Raw genomic sequence first — 11,106 nt, forward strand, 5'->3', positions numbered from 1 at the left:
TCTTAATGATTGCTACTCGGCAAGCCATTGCAAATGATACATTGAAGTAGGCTAGCAGCATGCATGCAGTGAGGGAAGTTGGTGCTAGCTTAATTAGTCGATTTGTCCGAGATTGTTTTCTTGTCTTGTTTTGGCATTATATGAGTCATTGAATAGGTGGAGCCATTATCATTCTGTTAATCATAGGTAACCCCCTGTTTAGCATCATGGTGACTTCCACGTTACAGCACAGGCAAATGTGTTGGCTCCCAATAAGGGACCTTGTAAAGATTTCCAAGTGGATCCAATTAGGCAACCCAATTTACCCAATTCAAGATTTCAAGTTAGGAAGCAATTGGGTGAAGATCTGAATCTTGTAACCACTGTGCAGCCATCCAAATTGTCAATTGGTGACACTTGGTATGCTATCTTATTATATAAAGATAGATAGGTACATGTCCTTGTTTGACCCTCACCACTTGTCAACCATGTCCACTCATTGAATAATGATGCAATTAACAAGTGCTATATATGTATATATGCGGAATCTTAATTGAGGATCTTTCAACTTTTTGGATTGGAGGGGTTGGTTCTAGCGGGTATGTGATTGGTGTATGTGACTGTGTAACTATTGTCTTGCATGCTAGTTGCTAGGGACATGTGTGTAAATCAAAGTATAAAAAATGTAAGGGTTTAAGAAGAGAGAGTAATGGTATTATGGTAGGTAGGGGTGGCCAAATGATTAGGACGGCAGAATATTAAAAATGTGTCAACTTTCTGGGCTCTGACTCTCATGAAAACTCACCCTACAGCTACAAAGGGATCCAAATTGGGACCCACGTGTCGTCGCACGCGTGCACGCCGCGTGGAGCCCACTCGTTGACTCCATTCAGTTTCAATTTCTCCATTATTATTATTTTTGTTTTTGTAAGGTTCAGGCCTTATTTTCGGTGTCTCTGGGAGTTGAATCAAAGTTTTAAAGTTAGTATTTGTTTTTAATTATATGGGTGTTATTAAATAAAATTATTCTTGTTCAATAAATATTAAAAGCATATTTTTTAATTATTTTTAAATTTAATGACTTCTGTATTTTAAAAATATTTAATTATTAATAATAATGATTTTATCATATTAATTAAGAATTAGTTAAAGAGAAATTTTTAAAAATTTTAAGTTAAATATAAATTTAAATAATTTTAAACAAATACTTGCTCTATGAAAAGTTAATTAGGTACGTAATAAGAAAGAAAATTAACATTTAAAATATTTTTATTTAAAATAATTTTAAAAATATTTTATTAACTTCAATCTTTAGAATTGAATTTAAATATTTAAAAATAATTATTTTTTATTTTCAAAATACGCAATTTTCATAAAGCTTATGGCTAATATTTTTTTTTTTTTAAATACACTCGTCAAAGAATTATGACTCACAAATTAGATACATGGGAATATAAATTTTGAAAGTTGACAAATTAATTGGTTAAGGATCTTATTAATAAGTGTTTTAATGATATTAAATAAAAATTTAGAATTTTTTATTAAAATTAATGTTAAATACATTAAAAATTATAAAAAGGTACATTAGCTTTCTGTTATATTTTTTATTTCTTGTTATTGATAAAATTATAAGTCTAATAGAATTAAGTTTTAGATTAAGTGATAAATATATAATGACTTAAGAAATTAGGATAAATAAAAGTTAATAACAAATTAAGAACTTCCAAATTCAAATATTATATATGAAATAATACTTCAAAAAGAAATCTAACTAAATATTACAGATTATTAAAACAAGAATTTTTATTAAATGAATTTTTTACTTCACTACAAGTGTTAGTACTGCAGCCACAACCATTTACTATCATGTATCATCGTTGTTCGTAACAAGATTAGTCCATTATTTAATTGGAAATTCAAACTTATTGTAATTCAAGAAACTAAGAAAAGTAAAATTTGAAGGGTAGTATGGATTATAACTCATTCGCACACACAGAAGAGAGACATATAAAACGAGGAAGAAAGAATTATGGATATGATAAAGTTCCAAAAGAAGATAAATTTGTTGTTTTGAAGGCTACTTGCTATGCTCCAAACGAGGATGATGAAAATGAAGAAAGTGGTGAGGACAAACAATTTTTTCTTTTTAGAAAGATTCTAAAGATATTTGGAAAGAAGGATAGAACAACGAAAGATCAAAATTCAAAGAAAAGAAAACCTCTATATGATAGCAACTAGCTGTGAGCCTTCATTATAAAGTGAATACGATGATGTTACTTATAGGACTAACCGTATCATTTCGTGTTTGAAAAAATTTAATCCCACGTACGTTAAAGGGTTTTAAGATGATGAAAAACAAAAGGAGTGAGCAAAGAGGAGGTAGTAATATAAATATCTAGTTGACAATAGTTGAACGTGAGGCTAAAATTCAACTTCTCAATGACTCAATCAAAATTAGTTTTTACATTGAATCAGAGAAAAATTATTATTATTTTCTTATTTTTCAACTGACTTGTTAATTACTCTTGTTAAATATAGCCATTGGCTCTCAATGAAAATAAAAATAATAAAAACTTTGTGTAAAGAAAGAAATTCCCATGAAAGCTTCTTTATGTTATTATTTTATAAAGTTGATAGAATCAAAGTGTTTTTTTGTTTCATTTCATATGATAAGTTAAATCACTATTAATTTCGAAGAAGGTGAATAATTTACTTGAAAATGTTAAGTCAAACTTTATTTCTACGATTGTAAAAAGGAAAAGAAAATGGCTTTCGATCGGTTGTCGGTTGCATTGAATATAATGAATGGCATAAGAAAGTGACTATTTGATTTCCAAATTTTGTTGACTAGTGATGTCTTTAATCTTATAAATCTTGATCCATAATAATCAACCCCGTTTTACACGAAGCCATTCAACCCTTTGAAATTCAAGGGACGACTTTAGAAATGAATCACTCTCAACAGTTGGGTCGTGTAAAGAGAAGGACGTTGTATACACGAGAAAAAAGTATAAAATAATTTAGGTTAATTTATTTCTTTAATTATAAAAATTGATATTAATTTCAATAATTATAATAAAACTTAATATTAATATACTGATTTAATCATCAAAATGATTTGGTCAGAACTTATTTAGAGATCAAATTGGGTTATTTTTACATGAGAAAAAGGGTTTCTAGAAAACATTTTACGTAGTAAAAATTGTGAGATCTCATGCCAATTGATTGTATAACATGTAACGTAAACATTTTCATTAAATTGAATTATATTGGCAGAAAGAGTATTGAGCTTATTGGTTATTCTCCATTGACAGTTGTAGAGTTTGACAAATTTATGTATATATAAAAAATAAAATTCATTGCATGACATTTAACGCGCTATCATATTTATTAAGACTAATATATACAAATATATTACTTTAAATGATGTTATTAAAAACTATATTCAATATAATATATTTACTCAGTATAATAATAACTATTAAAACTTCAAATTTTTATATTTTAGAAACACTTAATTATACTTTTAATTTTTTTGAAATGAAAATTTAACTTGAACAATTAAAAAAATTAAATTCAAGAAAATAAAATTAAGGGAAGTAAAATCACACATATGTTAAAATATGAGCATTAAAGTAAAATTAAGAGAATAAAATATTAAAAATTATTATTACAAAATAATTTATTTAAAGTATATAAAAAATCAATATATACAAATAAAATTCACTACTTAACAGCAACCGATGCTATATAAAAAATCAAATGTAATAAATGCTTATTAAATGCGTGACTTTTTTATTAATAAAATAAAGTTAAATACTTTAAAAATCAAATACTAGATTTACAAGAATATATATATATATATATATATATATATATATATATATATTTAATGTTACATTTAATAGTTTTGATATATAATAAATTTAAGTAATAATATCATTAAAATTTCATTTATTAATCATAATATATTCATTAAATTTATTCTATATAATAAATACTCATTAAATGAATGAATTTTTCTATTAATAAAATATATCAAAGTTGTTTATAAGAGATTGAACACTTGAAAATACACACTATTTTTTTTTTTTTGGTTATATAGAAAATTTGGGTTTATAAAATATATATTTTTTAAAATAAGTTTTATATAAATTGGTAAATATATAACAATTCATCATAACATGTGCTGGGATATATATATATATATATATATATATATATATCATTTACTTAAATATGTATATGAATATTATGTTTAACTTATTTTATAAAATTAATCAATTATCTGTTTTTTAGAGTGTTTATAGTTCATTCAAAAATTGTTGATTATAAATGTCTATACAGAACGATCATTGAGTAACTTTTAAAAAATTTTAAAACTAAAAATATATTAATCTTTAATAAATAATGTAAAAATAAAATGAGATTGACGAAATGACTTATATTTCTTAGCATCCAAAGTTGTCAATCCTTAATATTGAGCAGAATAGAAACTATACTTGTTACATAAAAAATATAATTAATAATAAAATATTCAATAAACCATTTACAATATAATCTGTTATATTTCATTTTTATCATAATTTCATTAACAATTTAATCATCTGTATTATTGATTTTAGTAAAAAAAAAAAAACATATTATATTAAAAAATTAGTATACAATAAATTAATTATAAAAATTATAATAACCGTTGCTAGATCATAAAAATCTGTAAGAAAATTTCAGTGAACTATAAAATTTTATTTGGCGTATAACATAGTTGAATAGATTTTTATACTTAATTGGCAATAACTAATTTTTACATGGAAATCTTGAATAAAATTTTCTATTTTTAATAAAAATTAACGGGTATTAACAAGCATGAACCTACTTAAACTTTTAAAACATTTGATAAAAATTAATGATCATTAGCGAATAAGAACTTTTGTTTTTAATTTTCTTAAAAAAATACAAAGATTTTATTAAAAATATTGAACTGTAAAAATTCGATGAGTTATAAGGACTTTGAAATGATTTAACTCAAAATAAAAGTGATCAATTAATTTCGATAAAGTTTATAGAAAAATATCGTTAAAGATTATGTTAATAGAAAAAAGTAAAAGAAGAAAAAAAGTGAACTCATAAAGCAGGGAAATAATAATTAGTAAGAGCGTATTCTTTAGCTTTTAATTTCTTTTTTTATTTATGTAAAGGGCCAGAGCGTTAAATAATTAATAAATTTGTTCCCAGTTTGGATTTAAAAATTAAAAAAATAATTGACTCGTAAAGCTATAATTTAAATATTTTTCTCGGAGAATCCCGTAACGGGGAAGCTGTTGTCTTGGTTTTATGTGGAAGGACTTGAGAGTGTGATTAATTTCAATTTAAAGATAAAATAATTTTAATTATTCATAATGGTTTCTTTTAGTTTTTTTTAATGATTTTAAGATATTGAACCTTTTTTTTTTCTAATATTTTATTTTATAATTATTGAGAGAATTAGGAGTAAAATGTTTTAAAAGGGTATGATGAAATTCTTGAAGATACGGTAGTGCAAGCTCATCCTACAGTAGGTTGAAAAGGACGATTCGATAAAACAAGCTTTATTTTTAAATTATATATTTGCAAAGTAAAAAAAAAAAAAAACACTTAATCAGTATTTAAGGTTCTAAAATGTTGTATGATTTTTTTTTAGTTAAAAAAATTTATATGATTTTGTAATCAACTTCCACTCTGTTATTTTTAATTTTTTTTTAATGTTGGCACATTATTTTGTTTAATCGTTTTGTATTTAATATCTTATTTATATTTTACATTTTGACTGGTCTATATGTCTTAATTTCTCTCGTTTTACACTTATCCTTTGGAGTTTCTTAAAACAATATTAATTTTATATGTCACTTTAAATTTCATCTTCACCCAGCCCTTCCTTTTTATGATTAAAAAGAAAAAAAAATACTTTTTTTTTCTTATTTCTATTCAATTTATAAATTTTTAATTAATTTTTAAAAATATTTATAAAATCTTTTGCGCTTTCTCATATTAGTATTCGAATTTCTATTTTAAATTTTCATGTTATAAAAAATTTATAGGTCAGTAAAATAAAGTTTTAAAAGATGTAAACTTAAAAATCAAGAATCATGCATGAAATAAATAAAAATAATAAAAAAAATGAAGTAATAAATTTTAAAAAAAAATCGTGTAACAAATTTAGTAATTCTTTTTACTATCAAGAAATATACTACAGTATTTAAAAAATTAAAATAAAAACTTGTAATTTACTAATGATAATTTGAATTGGCAACAAAGTTACACATGGTGAAGATTTTTAGAAATTTTGATTTGTTTGATATATTTTTGTAATCTTTTCCTTTTTATAATAAACAATTTATGAAGCATATGTTGTTTGCTACAGCCAGCCAACAAGAAAAAGAGAAATTCTAAAAAGTAATAATAATTTGGAATAAACCAAATTCGATTGCAAAATGACCTTTAATTCCACTGTCTAATCACCCCCTGAATTGTCAAAGGCCGTCAACCATATTCCTCTTAGTCTATCACTGTTCCCATTCCCTCAACAACCTCATTTTTCTCTCTTCACAATATAAATACTCAAGTTTTGAACCCTTTTCCATTCATTCATTTCTATTAAACGACCTCACTCATCCCTTCTCAGTTCTCACAGCACCACCACACAGGTTATTGTTACTATTACATAACTCGCACTCACATACCCAAATAACACAAACTTATCATAACATCCTCAATTTTTTCAAGTATTTTCATCTTCATGTCTGGTGAAGATTGAACCGACCAACAACAACGATAACAAAAACATCATCAACAACATCAACCATGTCAGATGATCAATTTCCAGCAAGTGGAAACTGGTGGGAATCAGCTAGAAACGTGAGGTTTGAGAGTGGGGAATCGCAGTCTATTTCTTCATCTTCTGGACTTACCAACATAGGAAACTTTGGGTGGCAACAACATGATACGGTTCAGCAAGACATGAAGCCAAGGTCTAATTCTTCTATGGACAACTCTGTCTCAGGTAGTTCCTCTTTGGTTTTCCATGATACCCATCATCAGAAACAGCTTCAGCCTCATGATTCTGCCACTTCTTCCAATGATCCCAACTTGCACATGATGGGTTTGGGCCTTTCATCCCAAGCCATGGATTGGAATCAAGCATCTTTGTTGTAAGTGTCGTCTATGTCAAGACAAGGACTTTAACAATCAAAAAAAGTTTGATCTTTCATTTTCTGTTTTTTCTTTTTCTTTTCATTCTATCTTAGCTTAATGGAATAATATTCAAGCAAAAAGTTTGTAACTTTTTGTGTGTTTGTTTGATGGGTATAGGCGAGGTGAGAAGGGTTCAGAGGGGAGTTTCAGGTCCATGTTGCAAGAGAATTTGAGCTCATCAAGCCCCAATTTTCAGCATGAAACTGGGAATAACAATATTGGGTTGTCTCCTCATCATGTTCAAGTTCATTGGAGACCTGAAAAGTTGTTCTCTCCTGAGTCATCTACCAATGAATTCAAAAGGGGTTTCTCTTTGGATCAAACACAGTTTAGTCCTCAATATAGCTCTGGGGACAGCACTGTCACAAGTCAAGGTTTGCCTTGTACTTTTCAGATGGATTATGTTGGGAACCCTTCTTCAATATTGCAAGGACTATTAGGATCCGAGAGCAATAATAACCAACCTCAACAAGGTGGTGCTGCTTCATTTGAGAGCCGAACCATGAATTTTCCTTACTCATCAGCAGCAAGTTATGGACTAGGTTCTAATATTGAGTTGGTGCCTTCTTGGTCTAAAGTTCCTCAGTTCTTGAGAGCTTCACCTCCGAAACAACCACCCAATAACCAATTGCATTTCACCAATAACGCCCCCTTTTGGAATGCTAATTCTGAGGCTGCTATTAAGGATGCTCGATCCAGCTTCATCCCTTCATTGCAGCCCCCCTTTTCCACATCGAATTTCGATGTACAATCAAAGGTATTCCACAGCATTTTTGCATACATAATAGATATAGATTTAACATGTAAGTAACACCATGATGATGATATACAGTAATTTTAACTCTTCCAATTTTTTTTTTACAAATTCTCTTGATTATTAAATATAAAAATATTAATTTTTTATATATTTAAATAATAAATGTATGCACTTTTTTATTTAAAACTTACTTTATAGAGTAATAAAAAAATATTAAGAAGATACAGTAAAACTCCAATGATATATTAGGACAAAACTTATGTGTTGTGTTTTTACAGTTATTTTTTAATCAAAATTATAATTTTTCTTTAATAAATTATTTGCGTTTAATGTTGTTGTAGACTATCAAAGTAAATTCTAAATTTGATTACTAAACAATACCAATAATACTTAACGAGCTGCACCTAAATTTTGTTTCTTGAAAACATGTATTTTTTTGTTTTAATCTTTATATTTGCTAGAAATCATCCTTCTTTTTTCATTAGAGACTAAAAAAATTAAGTAGAGATTAATTTTAAACAAATGTTGTATTTTCAGGATTAAATACATTATTAAACCTGTATTTCATTAGGGTTGAAATGCAGCACTACTACATTTGAGGTATATTTTTGTTGTTTCTTTTCCTCATTTGGATCATCCATGGTTTTGCAGAATATATCTGACGTTAGGGACTCGGGTGCTGTGGTGAAGAAAAGTGGGGGAGAGCCTGCACCCAAAAGGCCCAGGAACGAAACCCCATCGCCTTTACCAGCTTTTAAGGTACAATAAGTGCAACTAACCTTTTAACAAGTAGGGGAAGCTTTAAACTTTTTATCTTTAATTTCTCTTTCTTTATTTATTCTCTTTTTATCTATATTAGAACATACTTCTTTAACATATTTTATATAATCATTATTTTTCAAAAATCAAAAGTACTTGTAAAGTAAATTATTTTTTCAAAAATTGTTTTAACCTTTTAGAAAACTGATGAATTACAGAAAAGTGTTATAGAGTATGTTTAAAAAAGTGTAATGTTAGTATTTTTCTCTCGGTATATATAAATATATACTATGTTATTTTTCAGTCCATAATCATCATGGATATGAACTTGAACTGTACCTCTTCTCTTCTTAATTAGGTGAGAAAGGAGAAGATGGGGGACAGAATCACTGCACTCCAACAATTGGTTTCACCTTTCGGAAAGGTGAGCTTATGATAAAAATGATTTATTCTAGTATCTTTTGTGAATGACCATGATTTCTTCTATGTATTTATGTTATGTGAGAAAGAAAAAAAGACGATAGCAAGTGTGATTATACTAATGTTGTTTATTGATTGTGCTATGCTGTGTGTCAGACTGATACAGCATCAGTGCTTTCTGAAGCCATCGAATATATCAAATTCCTCCATGAACAAGTGACCGTAAGTCCCATTTCGCCGTTTCCCATTAATAAATGCTTATTCAAAAGCAAAATTTTCATCTCATTTTTTAAAATTTTTTTTATACACAGGTTTTAAGCACCCCATATATGAAAAGTGGTGCTCCGATACAGCATCAGCAGGTAATATTCAAAACATTTCCTTTTCTTAGAAAATAACTGCAGATATCAAAGAGATCCATGGATGGTTTTATGTTGAACTTTTTTGTGATATTCTGGTGTTGAAATTTTGTATCTATGTACTTCTTTAATAGGTATTAATTAGAAAAATGATACGTGTACCCTCTATTCTAGAGTAGGTGAAAGAAAAGAGAGAAAGAAAGTGAAAAACTTCATATGGTGGTATGATATTAACGAAAGAAAGAAATAAAGATTAAGATGGAAGGGAAGTAAAATTATTAGATATATTATCAGTACATTTTTTTTAACGAGCTTCTTAACACATTTTTTAATTGGTTAGTTTCACTTTTTTTATAAAAATAAATCAGTCCCAAAATCTAAAAAAAAAAATATGGTGTTAGTATTTTTTTTTTTAAATGTTACATAGTGCATGAATATTCTTATTGTATTAATTAGGTAGATTTCATTAAAATTTACAAACATTTATGAAAGTAAATATTAGCTTTCCAACAAGAGAGAGGTAAACTGGAATTAATTATTATGCATTAATGCTGATAAATTGGTTCAAATTTAAGAGGTTATATTTATATTGTTTTATATTTTGACATTTTATATATATTGCAGAGTTCTGGTAAATCTAAGGAATGTGAGGGACCAAAGCAGGATCTAAGAAGCCGAGGGCTATGTTTGGTGCCAGTTTCTAGTACATTTCCTGTGACTCACGAACCCACTGTTGAATATTGGACACCAACATTTGGAGGAACTTATAGATAGTTAATTAATGGGTGGAAAAAGTGGCACGGAAGCAGTACTCACACCAACAAGGACATGTCTTATCAAAACCTGGCCAAGTTGGGAATGATAAGATGAAAGAAAGAGAAATCAACAGGGAAGGCCACATTAATATGTAAAGTTAGTTAGTTTTGATGAGATGCAAAAGATAATAAAACGATTAGAGGGATGGAAAGAGAACATGGAAAATGGCTTGAAAGTGGGAAGAAAGGGAAATGACCCTTCACAAGAGAGGCCATATATGGACCAACTACATGCATGAAGAGGTAATTTGGCCAATTTTGGGACCATTGGAGCACACTTTAGTTATTGTAATAATTGAAGAATTATATATGCTTACATGGGTGGGATTAGGAATCACAAATTATGTTGCGGAATATAGGGAAGTTCTTGGTCTGAGTTAGATAGAAAATTGTTGTTAGGGGAAGATAAAGGACCTTTATTAATTTCTTCTTGTTATTTTGTGAATAGAGGTGGAACTACCTTTAGTTCAAGAAAAAGAAAACTAATTTGAAGGAATCATTGAAATATACAAGAGTGAGTAAGTGTGGGATATGTCATTTGATTGGAAATCTCACTTTTCATTTGTTTATTTATTTAGAATATGTAAGTGGAAGTCAGAGGGTGCCCCACATTGCCCCTTTCAGTTTTTGGTTTAAAATTGAGTTCAAATTAAATGTCTACTTTTACAAGCAAATTATATATATATATATATATATATATTGCAGATGCTTGCACACATGCTTTGTGCTTTGTAGTGAATGGTCACATAGAGGGGCTTCCATTGGAAGCACATGTAAAAAGAAGAGA

At 27.7% G+C, this 11,106-nt stretch overlaps 1 protein-coding gene across 1 annotated transcript; it reads left to right on the top strand.

Moving 5' to 3' along the window:
* The first annotated feature begins 6,620 nt into the window (after positions 1-6,620).
* On the top strand, positions 6,621-10,809 carry LOC113865176 (transcription factor bHLH123-like). The gene is made up of 7 exons (XM_027499568.1): positions 6,621-7,166; positions 7,327-7,966; positions 8,618-8,725; positions 9,084-9,149; positions 9,302-9,367; positions 9,457-9,507; positions 10,129-10,809. Exons 1-7 carry the CDS (start codon positions 6,820-6,822, stop codon positions 10,276-10,278), a joined length of 1,428 nt encoding a protein of 475 aa, XP_027355369.1. The 5' UTR covers positions 6,621-6,819; the 3' UTR covers positions 10,279-10,809.
* Positions 10,810-11,106: the final 297 nt, after the last annotated feature.

The sequence above is a fragment of the Abrus precatorius genome, unplaced genomic scaffold (genome assembly GCF_003935025.1).
Source record: "Abrus precatorius isolate BTA unplaced genomic scaffold, Abrus_2018 Scaffold4, whole genome shotgun sequence".
NCBI lineage: Eukaryota > Viridiplantae > Streptophyta > Magnoliopsida > Fabales > Fabaceae > Abrus > Abrus precatorius.